The sequence below is a fragment of the Microsporum canis genome, genomic scaffold (assembly GCF_000151145.1).
Source record: "Microsporum canis CBS 113480 supercont1.1 genomic scaffold, whole genome shotgun sequence".
Classification (NCBI taxonomy): Eukaryota; Fungi; Ascomycota; class Eurotiomycetes; order Onygenales; family Arthrodermataceae; genus Microsporum; species Microsporum canis.
In genome coordinates, this window is record NW_003299169.1 from 1377112 (window position 1) to 1405081 (window position 27970).

General features: G+C 46.9%; 4 protein-coding genes and 1 non-coding gene across 5 annotated transcripts; 1 reads left to right on the top strand and 4 right to left on the bottom strand.

The window, feature by feature from the left end:
- Positions 1-1145: 1145 nt before the first annotated feature.
- On the bottom strand, positions 1146-1715 carry MCYG_00506 (uncharacterized protein; the record flags this gene model as incomplete). The annotated part of the gene is made up of 2 exons (XM_002850356.1): positions 1146-1398; positions 1618-1715. 2 exons carry the CDS (start codon positions 1713-1715, stop codon positions 1146-1148), a joined length of 351 nt encoding a protein of 116 aa, XP_002850402.1.
- A 1412-nt stretch (positions 1716-3127) lies between these two features.
- On the top strand, positions 3128-3241 carry MCYG_10506. Its single transcript has one exon. It is a non-coding gene; the product is annotated as a tRNA-Pro (tRNA).
- A 3900-nt stretch (positions 3242-7141) lies between these two features.
- On the bottom strand, positions 7142-9078 carry MCYG_00507 (conserved hypothetical protein; the record flags this gene model as incomplete). Its single annotated transcript, XM_002850357.1, has 2 exons — positions 7142-8916; positions 8979-9078. 2 exons carry the CDS (start codon positions 9076-9078, stop codon positions 7142-7144), a joined length of 1875 nt encoding a protein of 624 aa, XP_002850403.1.
- Positions 9079-16174: 7096 nt separating this feature from the next.
- MCYG_00508 (uncharacterized protein) lies at positions 16175-17068 on the bottom strand (the record flags this gene model as incomplete). The annotated part of the gene is made up of 4 exons (XM_002850358.1): positions 16175-16303; positions 16395-16599; positions 16623-16846; positions 16961-17068. The coding sequence occupies 4 exons, from the start codon at positions 17066-17068 to the stop codon at positions 16175-16177; spliced, it is 666 nt and encodes a 221-aa protein (XP_002850404.1).
- An 8471-nt stretch (positions 17069-25539) lies between these two features.
- Positions 25540-27849, bottom strand: MCYG_00509 (T-complex protein 1 subunit epsilon; the record flags this gene model as incomplete). The annotated part of the gene is made up of 10 exons (XM_002850359.1): positions 25540-25584; positions 25663-25751; positions 25808-25988; positions 26052-26189; positions 26255-26903; positions 26972-27261; positions 27324-27407; positions 27482-27575; positions 27640-27688; positions 27840-27849. The coding sequence occupies 10 exons, from the start codon at positions 27847-27849 to the stop codon at positions 25540-25542; spliced, it is 1629 nt and encodes a 542-aa protein (XP_002850405.1).
- Positions 27850-27970: the final 121 nt, after the last annotated feature.

A 27970-nucleotide genomic window follows, 5' to 3' on the forward strand; every position in this document is an offset into this window, starting at 1 on the left:
AGCGGCAAGAGAAGACCTTCCTGATCGGGTCCTGTGGCTGGCAGCTAACCGGTGCTGTCTTAGCAGTACAACAGGGGACAGGGGGGACAGCCGCAACTTTTACCCACCACATGGCCTGCAACACGCTCGAATCTGTCGGGCTCGGATGGATGGATTAATCAAGATAAAGCTCCGCCATACATCCGTCGATGCGTAAATATATTTCACATATATACTGCTCCCTGGCCCATATAGCCCAATGCGGCATGGGATGTGGACATACAGCCGTGTTGAACACTACTAATCCCCCCAGCAAGTCAAGAACCCTTTCGGCTCCTCAAAAATAAACCAATCAGGGAGCTCTCTTTCAGTACTAGATCCTGCTTCGGCACTTGACATTCAAGCGCGGAGTATGTATGGTAACTGTTAGGCTAACATTCACCAGAACTTGAACGGACTACTATCCCACGATAACGACTCTCGGCATGCGGAACTTGTTTCGTATTTGCAAGAGGATTTTGTAGCGTGGGGTACATGACAATATATAATGCAATGGCTTTTTCCCCTACATAGCGCACATTAACAACGGAGGGTTGAAGCCGTTTCATAACCGTTGAGAACCCACTGTTCTTACTTACGTTTATCCTCATGCCCGCCACGAGGGCGGTATCCAAAAACCAAGCTACTGGAGAGACAAAGATGAGAATTCGCCCCCTGAAAACCACACCCCTATTTGGCCTGCATTTAAATATCTGGTTGCTCTGTATAAGATGACTGGAAAGGGTATGGTGTCAAGGGGAGATAGGGGAGGGAGTGATCCTTCTCCCACCAACTGGTAACTAAAATCAAAAGAAAAAGAAATACACGCGGCATTCAAAATATGAGCGACAACCGTTGGTCCAGGCTGCCCAGAAGTCACTACTTGTTACTGACCTTTGGCAAGTCTCTAGATGATAGGAACAGACAGCGGGTATATTGACACAGTATCGATATGGCCGCCCAACTGGCGAGAGTCATACGAACAAGCCACATCGCATACCTTTGTTTTTTTAGATTCTTGAGTTCGCCGGAGATCCTGTTCTAACGCCTTACTAGGGAAGTCGATCCACCTGTTGGCCTTAGTCGCGCCAAAATACGGGTTTCCCATGCCCGCATGATCCTAGTACTCAAATCACAACGTCCTTTTTCGTCTCTCTTGTCCCCTTGGCCTGGTCGATGTGGACAACACATTGCTGTATCGGGCTAAAGCGAAAGCGAGAACGAAAAGGGTTTTCGCTGCTAAAATATAAGTCAAGTGCTCGTACTGATGCATTCCATTCATCCTTAACGCTTGTTTCTTGTGCATTGGCGTGGGGGGCAAATCCATGCATTGCAAAATCCGTACCCTCCATGGTCCTTATTTGTGCTGATATGAAACCACTACTCGAGGTGTAAGTTATATATATCAAAGAAACTGTTGGACTATAACTTATAGCAACATGATTGGACCATTAGCCCGTGTGGGCAGTGTGTTTGGACAGCAAAGAATAGGCTTCTTCTTCTTCTTTTTTTTGACAGGCGAAAAGCGTGAAAATCAAGGGGGAAAAAGCAAATATTTTATCTTTCAACCCCAGACGCCGATCGAATAAGGTATCTTACAGCGCTTTTCCACCAATCACATAAGTGATCGGATATAACATCTCTGAAACGTCTATTGGAGGACGGAGAAATACTAGTTCCTGTGTCCTCCCAGCCATTTGGATATGCAAGAGTCCACTCTCTCACACATTTTTGTACGTATATACATGTTTAGGGGCTGCACAGGTCAGTTAGGAGAGAGATATCCACACATAGGCTATCGACAACCGTCACTGCAAGGTGGTATTTTATGAGATCCAGAGTTATATCTATTTCCCTGGTGGAGACGTAAGTGGTGATCTGTCACCTTCCTCTCGCTAATTCCATCACTCTTCTGCACGCCATTCTCTCTCGAATCAGACATAGGGGACATGTCAGCCGATGTGGCAGAGTATAAAAAAACTCTACCCATCTCTCAACAATAGCCACAAGCTGAAGAACGTTGCGCTCAAAAAAAGGGGACATACTTGAATTTAGGGATAACCCCGTCCCCCAGATTCAACACTTACAAAAAACCTTAACTTGCCACTATCAGGAGCTATAAGCGGGCACTCGGTACAGCCCGCAATCCGCTTCATAAATATACTAGTATGTTCTCGTATTAGGAGTCGAATATTGGATCGGCGCAGGCTTCCCCAGATGAGTCCGCATAGTGACGCAAAGGTCAGCCGGCCTTTCCCTGGTATACGATAATGCCCAATCCGCCGCCCAAGACGACTTTTATACACAGGGCCTGTCGATTTTGTTTGTTGCTTTGAATTTGCTTCTTTTCAGCGGAGCTGTGGAATTTAAAGGTTAGATTCTTTCCAACAGTATGCACGTATACCAGTTAAAAAAGGGGGTGCCAGGAAACAACGTGAACCATACCTAAATACCAGGCCACAACGTAGAGCGATGGGGAAGGTATATTATATGGAGCCTACTATGCATAAAAATGAAGGTAGAAACTCTTTACTATGGAAAATACTTGTATCCGTGAAATGCTTCTCTCTATGCACAGTAAAGCAGAGGCGAAGGAAAACTCTGCAAGGGGAAGAGATAAGTTTATATCTTATCTGATTATCTTATCTGATTTTTGTAAATCAAGGTCTTGGCGGGAATTATTATTATTTTTCTATACTTTTCTTCATCCTTTTCCGACTTTCAAAGAAGAGTGTAGCGAGACAAATACCAGGCTTGATATATACTCAAACCGACCATGCTAGACTGCATACAAGGAACTCCTTGCTTGTCCAGGTCCTCCCATACTCCACCAAAGCAAGACATTCATACTTTTCCCGCCATAGGACGCCTAAGTAGCAACAACAGCCGACTCGTGAGCCCAACCACCTTCACCGCCGTTTGTCTGACCCATATACGACCCTGGTTCATCGTCAGTGATCGCTTACGCCTGGGTTAGCCCCTCCCTTCTTTAAGCGATTATGTGGTCGCCACTGACGGGCTTAACGCACCGCTTTGAGGACCGGCCTACCCTCAGCTTTACTAGAAGGTGATGATAGTACTAGTTGGGCGGATTTTAAGTTACCCATAAGCCCGGGTGGTCTAGTTGGTATGATTCTCGCTTCGGGTCAACCCTTAGCCCGAGTTTCCCTTTAAGGAAGCTCATATTTGCGAGAGGCCCCGCGTTCGAATCGCGGCTCGGGCCCTTTTTTTTATTCAGCGTTCAAACGCCCATACCGACTTCATCTTCAAGATATATATATATACATACTACTACTACATGCATGCTATATACATACTACGCAATAGATGGTGATGTGGGTGGATATTTTGCGAGTTTGCGTCTTCATCGAGTACGGAATATTCCGCAGTCTTCCCAAACCTGTACTGTTTCAAGAGGATGAATGATGACTCGACTCCTATGCACCTTATAATTATAACAAGACCGCCGAGAATGCGCCAGGCACTGTGCTCATACTAGTTCCCTGAATACCAATCTTGGACGCCGTTATATACATCCAGAGGACAGGGCATGCTGCAGATTTGCGGGTAAGTTCATGCTACAAAAATAGTCTGTATAGAAATATCATCGCGGTTCGTCCGTGCTTAGCCGTTGAACTCTTCAAGATGAAGCCCAAAGATACATACATAGTACAGAGATAGGGTCTGCCCCTTGCTAGTTCGAAGTTCAACGGGTTCGGGTAGTTCGCGATATCGAAGGGTCGCTCTAGCTGGTTGGAAAAACAAAGAAGATACAATCTGACCGTTGGTCTCATGTTTGTCTTATCACAAGGGGTAGAAGCAAGCAAACCATCGGAAAGACCGAACCCCAGAGGCAGATGTGGTACAGGCCCTCGAAACCTGTGCCCGATCGCTTGAAACGGACACCAGACACACCAGTCGTATATAATGTACATGCATAATAAATGCGTGTATGTATGTATGTATACATGCAAGAGATCTCAGAAGGCAATATCCGATGAACTTGTTATACGAATGCGAACCTGGTGTCGATGAAACGCCCTCCCACCCGTCCGCTTACTGCCGAATCTGTGTGATCTCCATAATTACCCGAGGCCTGAAAACGCCCAGCAAAGGATGAAGAAGTTTGCGAGGACGGGAAAAGGGTGAGCGGGCCGTAGCGGACGGCCGCATGACGAAGAACAGGTGGTATGAGAGAGAGAGAGAGAGAGAGAGATCCAGAGGGGGCAGAAGGAATGTTGAGTAGCCGACGTTACTATAATAGTATCATCATAAGTTACATCGTTAAATAACGCCGTATAGCCTTGTCAGTTTCAAGGAGTGCAAGGCACATTCCATCTGTTCTTCCCGGCGAAATGGGAAAAAGAGATGCTGCTTCGATGGACCATGGGGGAAAAAAAAAACAGATCTTGACGCGAGATGGGGCCAAGAGGTACCTTTCCACCGGTTTTATATGGAGCAGGTACTTGTCATCTCCAACCAGCCTGCCAAGTGCCCCCTTGCACGTGGATAAGTGCTGTTCCTTTGGTTTCTTGGGGGGTTTTTTTTTTTTTTCTTGGAGATGCAAAAAAGGAGAAGAAGTGGTGAAACAGCTTCCTGGATATTTATTATATCGAACTTCTTGGAGTCATCCTCCATTAACCATATCCAGATAGAGAGATGGGTTTCCAGAAGAACGACAAGACGTGCATGGCCCCGGGGAAGGGAAGGTCACTATCCTATTCGCGACCTTGGATGTATACATAAACGTACGAAGGAACGGCTGCAGCATGTTATCTGATTGGATGTTGAGTCCACAGTTCAGGATCAGTAGTCATCTGGGGGCCATCTATATCATGGCACGGAGTAACTCACCGAGATGCATTCTTATGTATGGAGTACGGTGTGTCCAGACAAATGTCTAGGCGAGCAAAAGGGATGCTTCATCCCAGCAACCTCCGTCTGACCCATGTTGGCCTAATCTAAAATGCCTAGCGGGTACTCCGTCCATATAGTGGTATGGGTAAGGCAGACCTCGATATCCCCCGTCGGATAGGATCTATATCTGTGCTGGAGTTAACATGCTTCGAATCAGTACCGTCCTCCAGCGCCCGTGCAAGCAGATATATATATACCTACACACGGAAGATATTAGATATATATCTGCCCGACCAAGGCATGGACCAGACCTCGTGGTGTCTCATGTCGCCTCACGTCACTCTGCGCTGTGCCTCGTGGTGGTCCATCTGAAATCCCGCCAGCCCGGTCAGAGGGTTTTTTTTTTTTTACTTCCTTATCCCTTTTAACCTCAATGAGAGAGCTTGATCTGGAGGACCATCTAGATACATACACACAGCACGAGTGTATCGGAAAATTTACTCCCTCCTTGCCGTTTTTTTTTTTCTGGTCAGATGGGCATGAAGGAAAGAAAAAGGAACGAGAGGTACAACAACTCAACCCCCCTGGTCGACTGTTGTCCTCTCCACAGCACCTGGAGTACACACCATCGCATCATGACACCGCAACCATCGCCAACGCATTGAGAGTGTGATTACAGCAAGTCTTGGATTGTCCCATGGGATGTGAACGGAGAGCTTCTTCACTCTGGTATTATTATTAATGCCATTCGGAGTTCGGAGGGAGTTAGTTATACGGAGTATGCATGAGATAAACAACAGGATGTTAGTAAAGTGAGCGCATTTGCTTTTTTTCTTTTATTTTTTATTTTTCGCTCATCTCTCTGTCAATAATAATTCCTTTTATCAAGGGGGGAATCACTTTCCCCTTCCCCATACGAGAAATGCTTAGCGGTGCTGGATATGCTTATATATTACATCCATATGTAAAAATAAGCAGCCTCAGCAGTCCCAGTTCAGTTCCGGCTGTGAGGTGAGCGTCTTCCCCGTCGTATACCTGGCTTCAGTTACAAGGTTGTTACCATCTCTCGATAATAACGTAAGAGTACACACGCGACATCTTCTCGCAAGGATTCCATCCGGCAATTGGGACACGGAATCCTCGGACATTATACACTGTATACACGCTCTATCCGGTAGGTAACATCGCACCGTATCATGTTCTATTTTGATCACCCACGTTATTAGTCAATGGCGGTGTAAGTAAATGAGCAGCCTCGTTCTCTTCCCCTTCCCCGTATCGTACCGGGGGGAGGAAGAAATAAAAAAAGAAAGGGGGACAGGGGAGATAGAAGGACAGATCAGTGCCAAACCGCCTTTTAACACTTGAACTTGACTTGATCAAATCATTGGGGGGAACGAACATGGTGAGATGATCGGCTAAGGCGTAAGTCGCTAGCCATACTATGTAGAAGAGGTGGGAAAGTGTTCTATAGATAGATATAAACTTAGCCGACGTTGAGCCGTTGGGCGATGCGATGGGCTGATGGGCTGATCTCTCTACCTCTCTGTCTGCTCTCTGCCGTGCCGTGTCTTGTCTGGCCGTCTTGTGTTCGACGTCTCGTGTCTTCGAATAAAGGGATAAAATGATACTTCTTATGGACTATCGCTTGTTAACCACCTTGACTAGCGAAGGTTACCTGTAGCCGGGACGGTCATGGACAAAGAAGGACATCTTCCGAGCCGAGGGAATTATTAGAAGTATTTATATTATTTTATTTCCTTTTTTTTTCTGTATAAGACTTAATAACTAACTACACACACGCTTACCCAGGTAGAGAGGGAAGCAGAATAACTATAAAGTCAGAAGGCCGCACCGCCCCCTGGTTTTATCCCAGACCCAGCCAGACCCGATAATAAGGTAGACAAGGGAAACATTATGCAATAGCAAGGAATAACAAAACAAGAAATACATGACTTGGGTATCTGGAACACGGTAATAGCATCAACGAAATCAGGACAGACGGACAGGCGAGATGGTGAGGTAGGTTATTATGTATTGGGCGGAGTGACCATGCTGGTTTATGAGCAGGCAGTAAGAGTGGGTAAGGGGAAAATAGGGTAAACAAATGAACATCGTCAGCGTCGTCGAAAGGTAATAAATATAATACATAGAATCGATCAAACGTATTAGAGGTTTAGAGAGGTAAAGGGGGGCTATAAGTGTCGTTGTGTATGTAGGGTAATAAGGCCATAAGGTTGGTTAGGCTTGAAATTGGGTGGTGGTTCTACCATCCCTTAACGTGATATTCCCATGGGCCGTAGTCGAAGTAGTGATTCCACGAGCTGTTCTTCGACTCTTTGTCCTCCTTTCCTTGGCCTTTGGAGTCTCCGGCGCCGGGATATTCCTGCAGTCCCGCAACGTCACATGCCGTATGGCGACGCTTGAATGCCGCGGTAGCAGTCGCAGCGGTGGTCTTCTGCTGACGCTCCCAGAGGAGATGTCTGCGGAGAGACTCGGTGAGTTCGGTTGCAAGCATGTTTCGGCGCGTGGTTCGCGGAGAGTGAGCACGAGCTACCACGGCGCCTGGGGGGATTGATGTCATCACAATTGGGCGCGAGTGTGGTACTTCCGAGCGCTTCATCTCGAGGCCAGGAGAGCCAACGGAACCAGACTCGGACCCGCTGTTCTCCTCCTCGTCGTCCACTGGAGGAGCAAGAGGGCGCTGCTGAATTGCTGGTGTGGAGCGCGAGTTGGGTCCGGGGCCCCGAAAGGTGGGAGGGAAGTTCTGCTGTGGCTGGTGCATCATCATTGTCAGCAGCGAACGGCGCGAAACGAGATTCGGTCGCGAGTCGACGCGTTGAAAGAGCTGTTTGTCGTCAACGCTCGACCTGCCGGATTCGGTAATCGAGTCTTCCCAGTCGCCGTCCGACGAGTCTCCTTCGTCTTCGTCCTCGATAGCGCTTTCGGAAATCTCAGACTCGTCTTCTTCATCACTGGAGGCGATGGCGTCCTCGTCTGACGCGCTGGTTTCACGAATTGGCCTGATGGGATGGCTGGTAACGGCAGAGTCTCTGATGAATGAAGGCTTGCTGTGCTGTGCTGATGGCTGGTTTAGGCCATCGCTAAGGGAGCTTCGGTGGGTCTTGATGGCAATTCTGTCCTCAAAGGAAGACTCCTCGTCACCAGAGGAGCAGCCGAGAGTGAAGACGCTGGGTTTCTGGTGCCTGAGGGGGGAGTGTTTAGGGACTGAGTTCTTGCTCGTGCTTGGTGTAGGGGAGAGTTGGTTGTGGGAGCGGAACGAGGAGGAAATCTTGGAGGGCGAGAAGCCGCGCACAACGGAGGACGACTGTCGAGGAAGTTCGGCCGACGAGACGCTGGTGTCTGATGCAGAGGTAGGAACATCGCTTTCTCGAGCTCCCTCCAGTACTGTAGAGCAGGAGTCGAGGGATTGGTTGTTTGCTGGGGCAGAGTGCTGAAGCTGTGTCTGTGTTTGTGGCTGCTGCTGTTGCTCCTGTGTCGAGGCTGGAGTAGGAGAAGAAGCTCGTGGAGTGACGTCCAGCTCGCGGTTCTCGATCTGTAACTGTGACTTGCTCTTAGGCACACATATGGGCTCCAAATGTCTCTTTTCCTTGATACTATAGACCATTTTCTCTAGTCCTAGAGAGGTGATATGCCTCTCCCTTCCTCGTGATATGCTGAGCACTGACTCCTCACCGACAATGGTTGGTTTGGGGTCCAGCTCTATCGTCCGCGGAGTGCAGGGACACCGTGGACTCGAGCCGGAGTTCGTCTGTGCCGCGGATCGTGATCGTGACTGCTCCAGTCCCTCATCAGACAGGGCGGACTCAACGCTGGTGGACAAGTCGGGGATGGACTTTGATTCTCGTCTTAGACGCTCGAGGCGGGATCCGGAGTTTGTTCTCTTCTGGCTCTGCTCGAGGGGCTTGCTGCGTGACTTGGTCTGAGGCGCGACACAGAAGGTCTCGCGGTTCCAGAGCCGCCAGCTCAAGTTTTCAAGACGTCTGCCCTCTTCCATGAAATCCGCACAGCGTGAAAAGACTATAACTCCGCCATTAGAACGGTTTCCCTGATGTTCAACGCGGGGAGGACCAAACACTCACCCATCCACATTCCATGGAGAGACTCTGGGTTACGGGTATCGACCTGGTGAATCTTTGCTGGGTCGACAGTCAAGACCGGTGTGCTCAGCCTCGACGGCATGGTTGTTCCTTTTTCTCTCTTTCAATTCCAATGACCTTCTCCTGATATTCCCGCCTTCACACACTCTTTCCACTCGTCTGGGTAGGAAGTATCTCTTTCAATGGGGTCGGGGGTCCGGGGTAATATGTTGCAGCCGGCGAAGAGTGTAGTGTACACCTCCTTTCTCTTTCTCTTTATCCTGTTTTTCTTCCTTGTGTCTCTCCTTGCGGGAGCGTATCTAATACCAATGCGAACAAACGGGATATAGTTGTAGATCCGGGACTTCCCTCTTTTTAACGGTTTAAGAAGAGAAGTAGGTTGTTAGTACAAAGAGGTGAGGATGTTATTATAAGAGAGGGAGAGTGAGCGGTGGGAAAGTGAGGTTGTATATGTGTGTGTGGATGTGTGTGCGTGTGAGAGGAGACGTTGAAGGGGAGAAGAGAGTGTGAACGAGAAGCGAAATGGACGGGGAGTTCCACTTAAGAAGTTGATGATGGAGCAAAGCCCAGGGCGGACCCCCGAGGGGGAGGAGACATCACACACTTCTGGGCTTCTTCTTCACTCTTCCCACCCCGGTGGTGCGAGCGATGTACCTCTCCATACAAATATATATGTAGAGGTACTTCCTCCTTTCTCTTTTCTAGGGCGTTATTTTTAACCTTTTTTTTTCCTTTTTCTTCCTTTTTTTTTTCTTTCTCCCTTTTTTGCAGTTTAGCTTTATTGCCAAAAAAGAAAGGAAATTTGCAAAAAGGGATAAAGTGGGTCCACTTTTTTTTCCCTGCAAAAATAAAAGCCGAAAGAAGAAAACGAGGTACCGTGACCTAGTATTTTACTGCTGCCTGCTGACTAAGTTGCTCCTTTGGCCGGGAATCTTCCGCCAGCCGTATTACTGCTGTATCGTCTGTACGCGTATGGATTTAACTTACCGTACGATCGCCTTAGTCAGCTGTTTTTTATTATTATATAGCGAGTATATACCACACCATCTTAAACCCTTAGACTTCCTATAGCTCTAACTAATGGACTATCGCCATCGTATCGAGTGGAGAGGGAGAGAAGACTGGTGTCTGGCCTCAAGGGATGCGCGCCCTCTCCCTCTATCCCTCCATTCTGGCCCACAAAGCCTCGCCTCAGCTCACGACCCTGGATGTGGTAGGTGACCTTGGGTCTCCTTCCTCCTCTACCTCTCTAGCAAGGGCGCCGCGTTTCACCCTTCAACTGTGGCGCGAGAGGCGGCTGAGGAAGATGTTCAAAAGGGCCCTTGGACCAAGAAGAGGGACGAAGGAAAAAAAAAAGGTCACTTGACTGTCTTCCCCGGCTTGTATCTGCCACCTTCGTTGGTGACAGCTCATCAGTCACATAGCCCATCGTTTTTTCCTATCAAGTGAATCAGTCGAACGACATCGTCCCCCATCATCACCTCCCAGGGCCCAACACACGCCATGTTCTATGGTCCTCCTTTTGCTTTTTCTTCTTCTTTTTCTTCCCTTCCGTCTTCATGCTTGTTCTGCCTTGTCGAGCAGACATCGTCTGTTTGGTCGAGCTGTTGTTTCTATTTCTAGTTCCTGGGTCATTTACTTCATGCCTCGCCTCGGGGACGGGAACGAAAAACCTGACTTAGGTCCTGCTGGGCGGAGATATAGCCGTCAAGTCGCATGTCGTACATCTTGTCTATAACTTGTTGAAGGTATATACATCTAGCCCTATCAGGCATCCAGCCTCGTTCTCGTCCCCCCTCCAATCTTGGTTGTTTTTTCCCTTCTCGACCTGACCCCCCAGACCGACAGAATGGCCGTCTCGAAAGACGAAACTCACCGGCTCTTGAGGGGAGAGGGAAGCGAACATACGTCCGTACCAGCCCGGTTTTTTTAACGAAGGTAAAATAGACATAATTAGGACCCTTTATAAAAAAAAAATACATGATTCAAGTCACGGTCTAGCTTAGTGCTCGAATGAGAAGATGTAAAAAGATATCACATTCTCCTTTTTTAATTCCTCTTACGCAACTTGCCAACATCAACCAAGCAATGGGTAAGCGCAGCTGTTGGCTACTGACTGTTTGAGTGTTTTACTATGTAAAATCACCCTCTTGTCTAGCGCACGGCTTGGCACACAACGGCTATCCTACCTTTGTTCGTGTGAGCGGTCTGTTTGTGGAGAATCGATGAAGGTGCAAGCGGATAGTGGCGCGGTAGGCTTGAGGCCGCGCACCAGGAGAAAAAGAGAGGTGAAGAGAAAAGGCTAACCTGGCGATGGATGTTAGTCTCGGGGGGAACTAACGGAAGAGGAAGAAGAAGAAGAACGAGGGAGAAGCCAAAAAATAGAACTGGTCGTTTGAGGGAAGTTGGTCATGTGCGGGAAGTGCGCTTTGTTTTATGAGCTTTTATTTTTTATTCCCTTGAGCTACGTTGATCGATGGTTGATCGATAGGGCAGAGATTTGTCTTGAGGGGGGTCCAAGTTCAACTCTTTCAAGGGGTCTGTTATACGGGGAGAGACGTTTGTGTGGAGGAGCCTTGGTTGACGTGTTCCAATTGCTTTGCTCTCAGTTCAGCCGCCCTTCCCTGACCGTGAGACATCACCCCCCGTACATATAGCCCACCTCCAAGGACAGTGAATAGAAGATTGACGTGTTGCAATCTATCAACTGGTCTTCGGACTCTCTCTTTCATCCCCAAGCTGGCCTCCTTTTTCTTCTCTCTTTGATGTGTGATAGTGGTGGTGTGACTGTTGTGATATCGGCTTCGAACCGTCATCTCGGGTAACTAGACAAGAGACAAACACGTCAAGCCTAGATATGATGCTAGAGCAAAAGCCATCATGTATGTACTCTCTGTACGTACGGGATATTCCCCCCTTTTACTCAGACATGGCATGACATGACCACCAGGCCTGCAACTATACACACTGCAAAAATAATTAAATGCAACGGCTGCCCAAAACAGAGCTGCTGGATGAACTCATAACAACCCAAGTTGGTGTATAAGCCTCATCTCTCACCGCTAGATGCAAATGCAAGCTCTTCCATGCGATCTGATCTTGATCTCCTGGCCACTGGAGCATACCCGTGCTTGTGCCCTTTTTTTTTTTTTTTATTTTTAAACCCCAGCCATACTATACTGTTCCATGTTCCTCCTATTAATCCACGTCTTTGTCCTTGTGACTCTGCACGTCTAACAGTTTCGCCCCGAGATGTCTGTAACTGGCTGGCGAGGGGTACATTTTCCCTTACATCCCTTCACCGATGTCGAATGTTCCGTCTGCCCTGATTCAATTTTATTATTATTCTTTATTTTTTATTTTGTTCTTTTTTTTTTTTCACTCTGGCGCTCCCTTCACCCCCCGGTTTCTGCTGACCTCTGCGTTGGCGACGCTGTAATCCTATCGCCCTCCCCCATCACCTCGTCCGCCCAGCACGAGCATATATTTAGGCGCCGGGATGCTGGACTCTCTTTTTTTTTTTAGGCTTGTAAGGCGGTCCGTACCTACATCACTTCACCCGTCAGGTTTCCATACTTTTCTTGTTCGACATTCCCATCCTGACAGCTGTTGAGAGTTGATGGTGTGAGTGGTGGGGGAGGACTCCCTTTCATTTGGTTCTTGGGACGATCTGACAGCACAGCAGCACGCACTGCGCCAGGTCCTGCGCGATATCACCAAGAGCTGCGATGCTGTGCTGTGCTCCAGAGTAATATATCACCGTTTATGCATATGGATACAGTCAGGTGAGTTGAAGCGGAGGAAGTTTGGTGGTTGCACTTGGCTTATGTAAGTGTATTATGTAAATTATTATATAATATAAATGACTAATGTTATAACAGTGACGTTATATTTTACATACGATACCGAGAGCGATCTGCATGTGTATGTATTACGTAACCACGGCTTCCATGCAGCTTCTGGAAGGAGGAAAAGGAGAGAGACGTGGGCCGAAACTGGGCCAGCGTACCATCACCGTCGCATTGTTCAACTCCATTCCGCAACTCCATATATAAGTAGGGGTTACGATGCTATTTTGATTTAATATAATATTGATAAGATGACGACGAGGAGCCCTAAACCAAGGCAGTGGACGGACGACCCACGCTGAGTTGATGGAGGGGAGAGACACTGGGGTCGGTTGCCATGTGGACGAGAGCGAAAGTGATGGGAGGAGAAAGTCAATGGTTGGCTGCTTACCCAGTGTTTTATAGATACACAGTCCATACCACGCCAACTTACTACTATCCTCACGAGGTCGATTATTAGAGCCTTGCACAGCGTCTGGATGAGGGGAAAGGGAGGGGGGGAACAGTTATCGTGAAGGGAAAAAAGAGGATCACTGACAGCTGCCTGTCATCGTATATGCTTGCATACAGACCTATTATATGGGGTAGACGAGAGTGAGTCAAAAACAAGTATGCAATGCAGATGCGATGCAGTGACGAAACGACAGATTGATCAGGAACCAAAGTGCTCATGTGCCAGCTCTTCCTTCACCTTTCGCCCCCTGTGTAACTTGTCTGTCTGAGGTTGACCTCAGAGTGACATCCTTTTCGCCTGCCTTACGAGGAGAGCTGGCTGGGCTTTACAGAGCTACAGAAGGAGGGTGAAGGGAGGGGGAAGAATGGATAATTCCATTCCTGTTGCTGGTTCGATGAGTAGCAGCATCGCCTCCCATCACCCTGAACCTACTCTAGCCCTGTCATACCCAGGCTGTGTTGTTGATTAGAGCGTTTAACGAGGAATAACTTGGAGTTATCTTGAACAACTTCTCTGAAAATAAGACCATGAGGCAGATCACCTCTCTCTGTCTTGGGGCCAATTCCCTTAGCTAATTACTCTCCTCTCCTTTCTACCTGGCTACAAGTCGCTTGGCTGGCCTAATCTCGCATTATCGTTGCCCATGCTCGAAGAACGTATGTAGTAACATGCGGGTTTGTTTATGGAGTAACAACTATACAACCATCCACGTGAGTATTTGAGATTTCTTCTCCTTCGTCTTACACCCTGACTTTGGCAGATATCCGTCTTCAGCCTTCTTTTTTCAGCCACGCAGGTAAACTATGGCGGGGCATGCTAGTTAGATAGCTAGGTGAGCAGCAACAGGGGCGTCTTTTCGTTTTCTTGCCCCTCGATCGGAACAGCTTTTCCCTCCTCAACCAAGGTAGAGACAGCCGTAAAAAGGTCAGAAGGTCACGGGGCGTATATTGTCTGGTCCATGAACATCCTTCAGGTAGCCACCCCAGCTCCCGCTGTATAGGGTAAAGAAATAAATTTGTAGCTGTAAAAAGCCGAGCCCCATTTACGGCGATGATGTCCGTCCGGTGACTTGGAGAGCCGACCTGCTATCCCCTTCTCCTTACACCGAGTTATGTTGTGAGTTACATCTTATCCCGAGTCGAACTTCGGCCGCCTCCGAACCAAGAAGAGGAAGAAGTAATATAGCTATAGGTAGATGGCAAAGTAGAGGGTGGACATCACGCCCGCACGTACGGCACAGCACTGCCTCTCACAGCCTCTTCTCCCATCTCTCCCTTTCTCTTACATCTACTTGCTTCGGCTTCGGTTGTCGGGATGAAGTTTTACTTATCGCGTACACGTGATAGTTATATCCCCCTAAACTCCGGGAAGAGGGAAAAAAGAGCTCATGTATGTCTGGGGCGAACTTCCCGAGGTTGCTCAGCGTCCTTTCAACCTCCGTTCGTCTGCTTTTCGATTTTTTTTATCCTTTCGTAGTCGTGCCCTAGAGTAGCACTGCTTTACATCTGACATCGGGTGGGTTAGGGAAACGAGACAAGAGAGTAACTAGGAACTTACAATTGAGAACAGGTTCACAGGAGCAACAGACTAGTTAGTATTGTCGAGGGTAACTTTGTAGGTATCAAGATATACGCTGAAATCGCAATACAGAACCCAAGTTACGTCTATCAGTTACGACCAGATCCGACTAGAACGGAGTCGTGTGCTCTATCCAAGGAACTCATCGCTAGTTTGCTTGCTGCTCTTTACCTGCTTGATCGTGCGCCTACCGCGCGACAATATGATATGTTCTCTGATCCTTTTTCCCCTTTCCCCCCTTTCAACCAGGGTCATCATGATGTCCACGCCATTGGGCCAACGGCTCCTACTCACGTGTGTGCGGGGGGTGGAAGTTCGTGTCAGGTCTGCCCCTTTGATTCTCGTATCATATTGCTCTCTCTCTCTCTTTCTCTTACATTTGTCTCTGCATCTTTGCTTTTCACAAATCGCCTTCATGACTCTGACAGGTGTTCTGTTCGCCCTGTTCGCCTTGGGCATGGCTATCTGGGCGAATTACAGATCGAGGACCGTGAAGATGGCTTCTCCAACGCGGTTAGTTGGCTTTGATGTTTTCTTTTTAAGCTAATTCCGTGCGTATGCTTTAATCTTATTCGGATCAGAGGACAATGTGACCCGCGCCAGAAGCCTGGGTACTGGAATTTTATACCTTGTCAGTCTCACCCGGGGATGGGAGCAGAGAAGAAAAGAAGAAGAAGAAACTATACTTATGCACTGTCTTTTGGATGTTATTTGTTCGGAATCTCTTGTTTCAATGAGACAAACGAGAAAGAAGAAAAGAAATATATATATAAAAAAAGAAGGACCAAGACCACAAGTTCCTCGGATGCAGGAAGGAAAAAAAAAGAAAGGAAATGGAAAAGAAACATGAACTTCCAACGTTATTTCTTCATCACGACGCCCTTCCTTTTTTATGATATGTACAGAGTTGTCGATATGAAAGGATACAAGCATTCTATTCTAGGGCTTACTATGTAAGTTCACCCCTTGTTTCATTTTGGTTCTTTAATTGGTATCTCTTTGGCCGGAACTAGATGGTTTGCTTGGGTTGGCCTTGGGGGAGATAACCATAACTGGCCTCTCCAGCCCCGGAGAAATGGGATAACAGTTCCTCGTCGACTATCAAAATATCTCCTTCTGGACATGGAGAAAGCAACGGAAGACATGACAATCTCAACCTTAACTCCATTGATAAAAGCTGCGATCTATTGACTTCTTTTTTCTTGTACATGCACCATACCCCCATACTGATGCACGATCTGGTGGTCTGTACCAAGTTTGCCACGTTACACCAGAAGGCTGACGATTGCTGTTTGGTTTCAAGGCACCAAACCCCATTTCCTCTTTGCATCAACTTTCTTCCTCAGGATCTCCGAAAATGGGGGAGCAGTTTTCTTGGCTATTTCCTTTGCCTGGTGTGTACCTTGTTCCTTTTCTGTACCTTGCCCCTTGACCGCACACATGATACACCACACGTTGCATACAAATCAGCTGTTCTCTCAGGTACCTGGAACTTGACAGATACCTGTTTTTGCTTACTCCCAGATCAGGCAAGCCTGGACTAGAATAGAACTGGGACAAGATCTCTGATCTGAAGTTTGCGGGGATTGTGGTGATCACTTTCGCATCGTAGACGCTACTCAACCCAATTGTGCTGCCTTCAGAGGGGATCGGACATGTTTGTTCCACGGGAGGACGATGTCCAAATGATCTGTCCTGACCCGGCCTGAAGCAGTTCGGTTTTCTATTTTCAAATTTACTGCATACTGCAGGTATGTAAGGGACCGCTGCGCCAGCGTTGTCGTAGCTTTCCCGAGCTCCTCTGCGGAGTATTTTCGCTGCAATATCAGAGGCAAAAAATAAATAAGAAAACCAATAACCAAGTGGATGGGATGTTTGTTAGTTATGGAAGAAGCCAGGGTTTCGAGATATTGGTTAATAACATCATCCCTATCATGTGGCCGTTCCACTATCTTCTTCCTCCTTTCTTCCTCCCATACTTCTTACGTATACATCTTCCATTTTCCTTGTGCGAAAGAGAAATCATTTCTCAAATAAAATAGATAACAAAACAAGGATCAAGGTCATGGCGGCATTCTGGATGCCATAGAGGTCAATGCACTTACATCTCCAGTCCGCCTTCCCATGCCTGTGTCTGGGTCCTGGCCTTGCTTTGTGTGTCTATGCTGTGTTGTCGGTCGTTGTCTGGCCATTTCTGTGCTATGCTTGTGGTTTGTGGATGTTGGCTGGCAGTCAAAGGCGATGTATCGAATCCAAATCCCGGTATACTGGATGGCTACTAGTTATTTGAATTAGTTGCGATCGCGATCGCGACTCCAACTTCACTGTTCGACTTGCTTGAATCGGATAGTCGAGCTAGATTCACTTGCTTGGTTGACCCTCTGTTGTTTGCTGCTGGTGGACGGGCGGCTCGAAAGAGGGCTTATCCGTATCTTGATGCGTATCCCATTATTAGATGGAACTCGGCGTTCTATCCGTTGTTTGCTCGATATCAGCTTTTTTTTGCAAGAGGTTTTTGCTATTATCACGTGATATGATTTGTCATCGAGTATCTGTACGAATAACCTCAACCTCAAGGATCTTCGAATATGCAAATGTTCAACAACACAGTTGGTCGTCTCTGATATCTGTTCGTACTGCCTGTTGTGCTTATGTGTACCGAAGCTTTGCTCTTTTCTGTGCTCCCTAAAACATGAATGATATTACACTGGCCTTTCATTTTCAAATTTTGATCATGCTTTGATCAAAAATGTTTCCTTTTCTATCGATGAACAATATCCAAAATACATCAACTGATAAACGCCTGGCTAACAGTTGATTTTTCAATAAACAGCAGCCTAAGATTTTAAATCAAAGCATCAAGGCATAATTCCATCACAAGCCAGTGTGCGAATAAACACCAAGGCCAGACCAGTCCCTTATTCTTGCACTGCTCTGCTTACATTTCCCTGCCTGCTCGAGCTAAGCACGATACTCCAACAAGGAGACACGTCGTCACGTTAATCCACAGCTCTAGTGGCGGCGGCAGATGACATGCTTCAGCCTCGAACGGCCCCCCGCGCAATGCCAACCTCCTCAGCTCCCTACTATGGGTCGACTGGCTCTCGGGTTCGGCCCCATGAGCCAGCCACGAACTTCAAACTTGACCCGGCAACGTAACAGATATATTGAAGAACTTCTGTGCCACAGGCCTTATTCCATGAAAAACTGACTAGGGAAGAGAGTGCGAGGGAGGGGGAGAAAAAAGAAAGGGATTCTCCCTTAATTTTTTCTTTCTAAACCGTTTTACTACCAAAATCTAAATCAGATCATTGAAGCTTATGGGCCCTTATATTATGTCACATCACCTTCCCCGACGGGTGACTCTCGGTAGCGGTCTATATTCGCTGTGGGAAGAAGGACGAGACCGCTTGCGATATCTTAGACGCCCCTTTCCGTCTTCCTGAGCACTATGCTCATGTGCATATTCAACCTTCTTCGTACGACCCCAGCAGGAATGAAGAAGATGTCAAAGAGCCAAGCAAGCTCGCCTTCGCTGCACAAATGCAAGATGGGTTAGGGAGGGTGTTGGTGTCCACGATATCTGGCCCCCCACTGTATCTATCTCGTTAAAAAATGCCGCCCTTCCTTACCTAATAATCATCGATTCGCGTCATTTCTGGAATCCGATTCTCAAGTGGCTATCCAGTCCTCCTATTTGGCTGGTTTTTACTCTTTCCCTCACCAAGGCTGTGTCATGTTCGTATATATTGTGCTACAATATATGCTCTTTTCCCAAGTCTTTTTTTTGCCTTTCCCACCAATAGAAAATAGGATTCAAATAATAGTTTGTGGTGTGATGCTTGTGCCTCTTTGCAGATTCGTCGATCGATTTTCCTTTCTCAGCCGTTTTTCTTTTCGTTGATTCTGCTTTGTTTTTATGACTTGCAGATTCATGCAGGGTTTCTTTTATCTTTTTTTCCCTCTCCTCGTTGGGTGTGTGTGTATCGTTTTATTTTCACTCTGGGGATTTATCCACGGAATTATGTAGTGGCGCGATGGACGATATATATCCATTAACCTATTTGATCATTCGACTGCTTGATTCAGCTATATTTGTGCTTGCTATAGATTGTTCTCTAAACTTGATAGTTTTTTTTTTTATTAGGTCTGTTTCTCATGATATATGACACCTGTCCAAGATCACTTTCCGCTGCTGCAAGGACGTCGACTCGCCACTTGTATCTCTGCCCACTCTCTATCCCCCACAAGCCATTGCATCTAGACCTGCCAGCCAGAATGCCATGGAGAATTCGAAATCTTCTTCTCTCCCCCTCAGCCCTTCTGTCACACGCATCGTGGTAGCTATAACCAATAGCGACGACCAAGGAGAACTACGGTGCATTTCCTCCCATCTCTCAGCTCCATTATCACGGCTACATGACTTGCATGTGCTATACCAGTTCGTGGGATCCTTCTGGGTGGTTCTTTTTTTTACTTTCTTTGACTCAAGCTAGATGTCTGTGCATGACGAACTCTGTATGCAGTCTTCAATATCTGGTTCTTCACAGTATAACCCAGTGCAACTATGATCAATATTTCGGCTGACGAGTTACTAGTGATTCTCCGTCCTCAAGGGAAGGGTGCTGGGCTTTGCCCGGGTTGTGTTGCATAACCTATTGTATATGAACACAACCCCTATGCATATAACCGGCATCTCATCTATTGAGAATTGAATACGAAGCCATTCTCACCTGCTCACAGAGAGATAGGGTCCCGCGTACTCCGCAATTCAGTCTGCGGGAAGCCTTACGCCTCCTGGAGCCGTCAGATAACCATCCAGATTGTATACGCCACAATTATCGCTGCGAGCTTTGATCCAGAGTCTGAAACATGCCGTGAAAAGAAAGTAAACAATAAACAACGACCTCGGCTTCATGACGAGGTCAGCTGTCTTACAGCCCTCTTTGGTTATTGATTTTTTATATGACATTGAAAATTAAAAGTCATGCCCTATCCTTTTTCCTACGGAGCAGGGAGGGTAACTGTGTGCGTGCTTTTATCATTCCTGCCTAGAGACCTGATATTTTCCCAGCCTGTTTTGAAATATGTTTTACAGCATATTGTATTATCCCTATTTGAAAAATGCATGCTACGTAATGTAGGATGCTGATTGAAGAATTGCTGGGGAAGCGATCCCGGTTCTCTATTGTCCTCATCTCTGCACCGGAAACTGGAGCTGCAAGGAGTACGAAGGAGGAGGTGAATAATTGCATTGCAGTGCTCAGGTGATTGAATATGGCAGATATCTGTTTGTTCGTTGGGTCGTTTTATGTCGGTGGCGCTGCTCATTCACACTTTCTTCTGCATGTTACTGGCCGCGAGGGAGAAAGTAGCTGGTCCCCCGTTAAATAGCCCCCTAATTATCTGTTCCACGTGATGGAGTGAGCCAGGATGTATTTTTTTGTCGCGCATACTGCGTTATGTATATATGGGAATACATGCAGTGAAGAGCAAAAAGTAATGAGAGGACTGACTGATATTTCGTTGCTTGCGGAGGCTTGCAGAGGCTAGGGGATGTGCCTTTCTTCAAGGGGAGCGTGTCTTCAGTATCTGCCTTGTATTGACGGATCGGATACAAGACGCTGTTTATTTTTCATTTTACTCTTTTTCTTTTTCGTCTTGGTCAATTATTAACTAGTCAACTAGTTAATCATGGGAGAGGCATGGGTATTCGCATAGTCTGATGTGTTATGGGAAGACAGAATATCTGCAGAATGGCGAAGATGAATTCCACAAATCCTCTGCCTCAACGTCCATAGCGTTAACCTTACCGTTAACACGGCTGCTTTCCTTGCCGTTGGGGCTTGTCAAAAGAGATCGATCGTGAATATTATGATATATCAGTTCCGGGGAAGCTGATACACGTACCCGCCCTTCTTCTTCAAGGGATGATGGCTAATAGAAGCGTTGAGCCATTCGTATTCTTGTCATGTGTGTGTGCGTACTTTTGCGTGGTCCATCAGAGTTTCCCAAACGCCTTTTCATCCGTGGACAGAATTGTGATATCTCCTTCTGCGGTTCTGCACACAGACCGATACCCCTGAGACCTGGTGTCCAATCGATTCGATAGTCAATGCAACCTGACACTCGTTACTTTGCATCGGGATCTAACAGATATCTCTATGCGCGATTCCACAGTACTGACTGGCTCGTTTCTTTTCTCCTAAGTGGATTATGGGGGTGGGAAGCGCTATGGTACGGCGGCCCGCCTCTGGGGCCGAATCCGGTGGCCACCCTGTTGGGTTCGACTCTGTAAAACTGTCAGAACGGGAGGAAACCAGAAGCCATGGGGGGAAATGAGTTAAGACGCCCCTACAGAAAGACAAGCCATCTCAGATATACCGCCGCCACCATCATGAATGGCGGGATGATCTTAGGGGGTAAAATAATTTCCTAGTGCGCCCGAGCACCAGGGCGCTGGCTCTTCCCCGGCACCTTATTATAGCCATTAGGGGCGGAATTATAGCCAACCGAAGATCAAAGCTGCCTTGTCGCTGAAAGTGGTTGAAGTGATGGTGTACGGAGTTGTCAGTACAGAAGATTATGCTCGACTGTCTACCTTGGGATGTATTATGGTGAGCCAGAGAGTCACTGGACATCACGGTTATCTGGCCATATAAAATACGCCCACAACAACCAAACATGAACACACCAGTGATACACAGATAAGCAGAAACTAGAATGGCATGTTTATACAGTTGAAGTGAAATATGGATCGTTTCTACTCTATTAATTGGCCGTGAAGCGAAGTGCGGAAACATATCTCCAGCCAGGTGAGTGCATTCCGGTACAGCCGACAGTTCCTCGTTGGCTAACGTGCCCGTCATTAGATGCAACAAGAATGGGCAAGATGGAAATCGTAACAAGGGGGGGGGGGGGTGGGGTACGGCCCCCTGACTGTATCTGAATTTCATCGGTATACCCACAGTGCCGGCTATCAGAGGGAATACCTCCCAGTACGCTAGTTATACCCTCACTGGTTTGCTTTAAGGACCCAATATCTTACAACCACCCCATGATAGGCCCATCAACTGGGAATGGGGGATTACAGTACTGGCGGAGGGTGGCAAAAAGGCCAATTACTCCAGTAGCCGAGCAACTTGTTCCTCCACACAGGATCATGGATATAGCGAACACTGCTAGTGGCCAGCTGCTGAGGTCTTCATATTTACATTCTGAAGTGGCTATGGAATGAGATGCCGAACATCATGAGGATTACTGATAGGTTGTTATCCGTGGGGCCGTGAAAGCTTGAAGATAAGTACTTCTTAATATGGAGAACTAACTAACTCTGGATACAAAAATGTAGCTTAAGCTGCATGATGGTCTTTGGGGAAGTGAGCGTCCCTGTGGTTTGTTACATGACTCTAGGTATCTATACTGGAGGCCAACGACGAAGTTTATAGAAGATATCGCTACCGATAACCACTTTGCAGAGTGGTATCATCTGCCATTTCTTAACTCTTCTGCTAACCTACACGAACACAGATGACGGGCGGCCACCTCACGAGTTGGAGGCTTCTTCCGCGGAAGCCGCTTATAATTCTCCGATTCCAAGCATAGCCAAGTCATGGTGGATGGAATGTATACGGAGAGTATATATGTGCTGAGCTATAGATACCGTTTGCCCCGGTACCCCATACCCGACGAAGTTTACATACACTTGGACCATCTTATAAAAAAATATAAAAAAAAACAAGAAAAATGCAGTGCATCCAGGCAGCATATACGATAGCTAGAACGGAAAAAGTACAATATAAAGTTGTTCAATTTTTGCACTTTGCCTTGCGTATGGAAGCAAACACAGTAATGCAATTACCTCCCCCCGTACTAACTGTAGTGGACGGTACTATTCCACTACTATTGATTTCTGCCCGTCCAGCACATGTCTTCACGCGTGGACGCTGCAAAGGCTTTTTGGCTTCGGGCTGATCGGCGCGTTGCCCTGACTCTTGGGGTTCAGATCGAGATAGACGGATCTATGGCGGCGATCTTAAGAAACGGAGCCTCTCTAGCGCCGCTGAAGAACCACACAGGGAGGACGATATACGCCTTAGCCTTGAAGACCTTCGTTTTGGGAACATGCTAATGGGAACTGAGCTGAAGGTTGAAGAATCCGTTGCTTTTTGCTTCCATGTCGAGTCTAGATTAGACGGGACACTCTCGAAGGGGAAAAAAATTTGCCATTTGCTGTTCACTTGACCTTTCACACCATGGCTGTCGCTTCTGGAGAGTCGGTGTAGAGAGTGCACAAGGGAGGTGTCATCGTTGTCGCCTGAATGTAGTCAGGGGCAGTTGGCATGCATCCGGATGCAAAACATGGTAAAAACTCCCCATCATGTCACATTTTGGCCTGTCGAATACGTCTGCCAGACCTGTCGCGCAACGTACATCCGTTATATCCATGGTTAAACCAGATCTCAACCTGGCATGTGAAGCCGTAGCCACTATGGAGCATAAACATGGCACTATCCTTTCGGTGGTGGCGGACAGGCCCTTGTTTCCCGTGTCGTCCTGCCTTCTAGGTATCTCAGCTGTAGACTTGTAGCCTCTACCTGCAAGACGAGTATCCCATCCCCCAGAGTCCCCCATCTAGTTTGCTCCATAGTCCATAGGCCTTCTACATTACCCCAGATGGTTGCAGAACACCTCCATCTCGCCAAATCGATGGCTGCAAGAGAGACTCTAGGTCAATGCGTAGATATGACTTATCTTGCATCTTGAAACTAGGGTTGCAAGGGGACAACCTTTCTTTTTTCCCTTGTTTCTCGGCATATGCTGGCCTGAAGCGTGTTGGGTAATCTGGTTGGCATGATATGTTTTTGATATTTTTTTCGGGAGAGTGTGGTAGTTTGGAAGTGGATATGCTGTTACAGGGGGGGAGGCGAGTATACATACTCCATCCAGCAGCTCAAGTGGATGAAAATAAAAATAAAAATAAAAATTCGAATATGCATAACGCTTCGTCCAGGATAGCTCTAAGCAATCATATGCAGTAACCCATCTTGTAGCCTAGTGGTCTCGATATTTGCAAGTTATTAACCTATTGCTACGATTTGGTGCCTTTAACCATGGCCCTATCCTTCAACAGCCTTCTTGTACCATTACCAAGCGATGAAAAGTACTCCATCATGTATTGGCGGAAAAGACTCGACCATCTCATATATACCACTCCCTTTACATGGAATATCGCGTTTCCTGTTCCTTTTGCTGTCTACCTGGGCGGATAGACGGCGTGAATTTAGGCTACGTATATCCACAGATACGAGAAGGAAACCCTCTAATCCTCCGTTGAAATATCTCTTTTCTAACCTCGTCTTTATTTCCTTCACCAACTATTCCCCTGAGTGAGTGACCCGAGTAGTTGCTTCGCTATGTCCGACCACGTCTGGCCCCGGAAGACAGCTGTTCGATATCTGCACGAGACCGCTGAAACCTCGCAAATACAACGCAGAGGGCGTTCCGGCCTCAAGCAAGATAACCATCGTTATCAATGACCCAGAGAATATCTTCGTCATGGTGGGTGTGGGTATCGGAGGGGCCTTTCAAGTTGCTTCATCCCCTCTGGCCACTTGAGGCACACAAAATGAGGGCGGTGAAAAGTCATACTTTTCTATGTCTGATGGAATGTTGGTCTGGGTAGATTCTCTGTTGAAGAACCTCCGTACTTCTCTCAGAGTCCAACCGAAATGGTACATATGACCACGAACGCATTGCCAAGTCTAGGGTCCCGCATGCCTCCTTCGAAAGATAGCCCTTTCATATTTGAACAGCGTGTTCATTTTGGGCGAAGACTCCAATACGAAGCCTGAATAATATGCATCGGTAAGAATTGTTACAAAATTTTCTGGGGTGGCTGGCGAGAGGATTTGGAATTTGTAGAGCGTGCTCGACATCTTTTAGAGAGTATGCGGCCTTACGGCTTTCTGCCAGGTGTTTATCATCTTGCTTCTTCATGAAGGTGTGCAGCCTGCATTGAGCTGTGATATGGCAATTAGCGACCCCCCATTAACAACATCAAGATGCAAACCGGAGAACGAGAGAGCTATACTACCCTTCAACATAGTGGACGTATCAGCTTGGCCTTTCAGCTTTACAGTAAGTTTATGTATGTCCTCGGAGAGTACTGGTTGGTATATTAAGAGCTTTCCTGGGCGAGAACCAACTGCACATGGTGAATGGGGGAAAAGAAGAAAAAAAGAGGAACGAACCGACATTTGAAACATGGAGTTAGTTAATTTTTAATCTTTTTTCATGTCGGGATTACTATTTGGCGGTCAAGGGTCCTAACTGGAGGCGCAAGATGGTATCAGCTGGTATAAATGATGTTGACGCCTATATAATTTGTTCTGGCTTTTCCTGCATAAACCCCAAGAGCGTGGGGGAAGAAATATGATCAAGTTTTGCATTATTTCACTTTTGTCTATTCAGTCATAGATTTATTATGGTATCACATATTGACATCCTGCATGGTGCAGATGAACGAGATATGTGAATATCACACTCTATCAGATGGGAAAGACCCAATCAACGGCCGGGGGAGCCACCTTACAACCCTGCTCAGCCTCATTCGCTCCTGACAAATCTCATTGAGAGAGAGAGTGTGTGTGTAGAATATGGTTTAGAACTCATCATTATCTTCGCCAGCGATAATAACGTTGTTCACCTACAAATTTGAGTTAGTATCGAACACAACATATAATTGTTAGAGCAGAGAGTAGATCCTGAAATGAATTGCATGTACCTTCAAAACAAGACGACATAGTTGGGTAGCAAGGAGCAACTGTTCGCGTTTGCCGATTAGAGGATCAATTACGAAGTGGTCCCTCATATCTGGATTAGAAAGTGTTAGTATAAATCGGGATAACCTGATACGTACATAAACCTACCATTGCTTCCAGTCTGCATGCAGTCCACGCCCAATCTGCTGTTATTTTCTTTGATCTGTTTCGATTTGATGGAGGCAAGCGTCTCAATTGGGCTCCATCCGGAGTTTTCGGCTAGTGCTAGTGGGATGGCGTCTAGTGCATCTGCGAATGCTCGCATGGCATATTGCTCAAGGCCGGGGGTCTTAAGATGTATGTTAGATGGACTTTGATATATAATCCATATATGTGGATAGGATAAACAAACCTTGGAGGCAGCCTCCTCTACAGCAAGGGAACAGGCGATTTCGGCCGCACCTCCGCCGTAAACAATGCGGTTATCTCGAACCAAGTTCCGTACCACACAAAGGGCATCATGCAGCGATCGTTTAGCTTCATCAATGATCTGATTTAGGAACGTTAGTATCAGAACTCTTACATCTGTAAGGAATAGAATGGATGGAACATTACCATTTTGTTACTTCCTCGGACAAACACAGTGACCGCTCTGGTGTTTGCACACTCCTCAATTACCAACATCTTCTCTCTTGTGGTGCCAAAGGTCATTTCCCTGACTATACCAGCAGTTCCAAGTTTCTCGGCACTGAGGTCTTCAAATCGAGGAACAATTCTGCCGTTCGTAGCAATAGCAATGAGTTCAATTTCTGGGCCACCAACCCATCGGACTGCGGGTAAATCGTTTTGCAAAAGAAGATGGTTGGCTTCATCATCGAAACCCCACTGACAAATGACAAGATTAGCACCAGTGTCTTTGAGCTGTTTTATCATCTCAGTAAATTTATCTTTCTCGTATGCTTGGAGTTTTTTAAACTCCTCCACGCTGGTAATATCAAGCTTGTGCTTGGTCTTGGGCTTTGGTGGCTCAAATGCGCAGGTTAAGATGGCAATTTTGGCATCCTTAACCTCATCGGGCATCTGGGGGTGGGAGAAATCCTTGTCCACAATGACGCCCTTGACGAGCAGGGAGTCTTCAAGGGCACCACCGACTTTCCCATCAACTTTAATTAATTCAAAGTCGACATCCTTGCGTTCTAAGTCTGCAACAGAAAGTACAGCATCGACTGCTATCTTTGCAAACTGGTCGTGTGCTTTTGATACACTAGTCCAAATATTTGTTAGTTATCTAGCCGTTGGTCTAAGTAATGCAAGGGGTAGCCAAGTACATACATCTTGCTGCCCAAGGAAGTCTTTGCGACTTTGAACAAATTCTCTTGATGATTCCGTGAGAATTCGACCTTGTCACTGATCTTATCGAGGTGTGCTACTGCAATGTCGCAAGCCTGATCGTAACCGTCCGCAATTCTGATCGGGTGAATGCCCTTATCAATCAAATCTGCGGCCTGTTCAAGGAGTGCTCCAGCTAATACAACAACACCAGTGGTGCCGTCGCCTATTTCTTCATCTTGTGATCTTGAAAGCTCGACGAGCAGTTTTGCGACATGATTTGATATTTCCATCTAATGCCGATCTTGTGTTAGGGGGCCACCTCGGTACCTGCGGGGGAGGGGCAGTAATTCACCTGTGAGAGGATAGTGGCTCCATCATTTGTGATAGTGATGTCCCCATCTGGAGAAATTAAGATCTTGTCTAACCCTCGTGGACCCTGTAAGATAAAAATGCAAAATACATCAGCATTCCACCATTCCAGCGTGAATGGGAAGGGGGGGTCCCGTTTACCAAAGATGTTTTCACAATATTGGCCACAGTCTTTGCCGCAACAATATGAGACTTAACTGCATCGGTACCATGCTGTCTTTTCTTCTTTCCTTGACTGTAAGGAAAAGCCTTGTGTTAGATCGGCAATTGTAGTCGCAATGTGTAATAGTGAGGCCTACTCTCGGACAACGATAAATGGGCGTCCCTGCTCATCCTTCACCACGGAGGCTTCAGGTATATATATATCAGAATTATAGATATTAATAATGGGCATCGGAGGACATCGTAAGTACCTTGGGACATATCAAGTTCTATTGAATTCAGCATATTAGTGAGTTTCTCTTTGCTGTGATGGAGGGGGTTTGCAATAGAAACATACGCATAGCCATCTTGAAGCTGCTCCGGTGAAGTGTATCTAATGATGGCTTTTTCTTTCCTTTGGCAGGGAGCTTCCAATAGATATGAACAAGTCCGACACCCTTCTACAAACGCTAGATATTATGCTGTCGT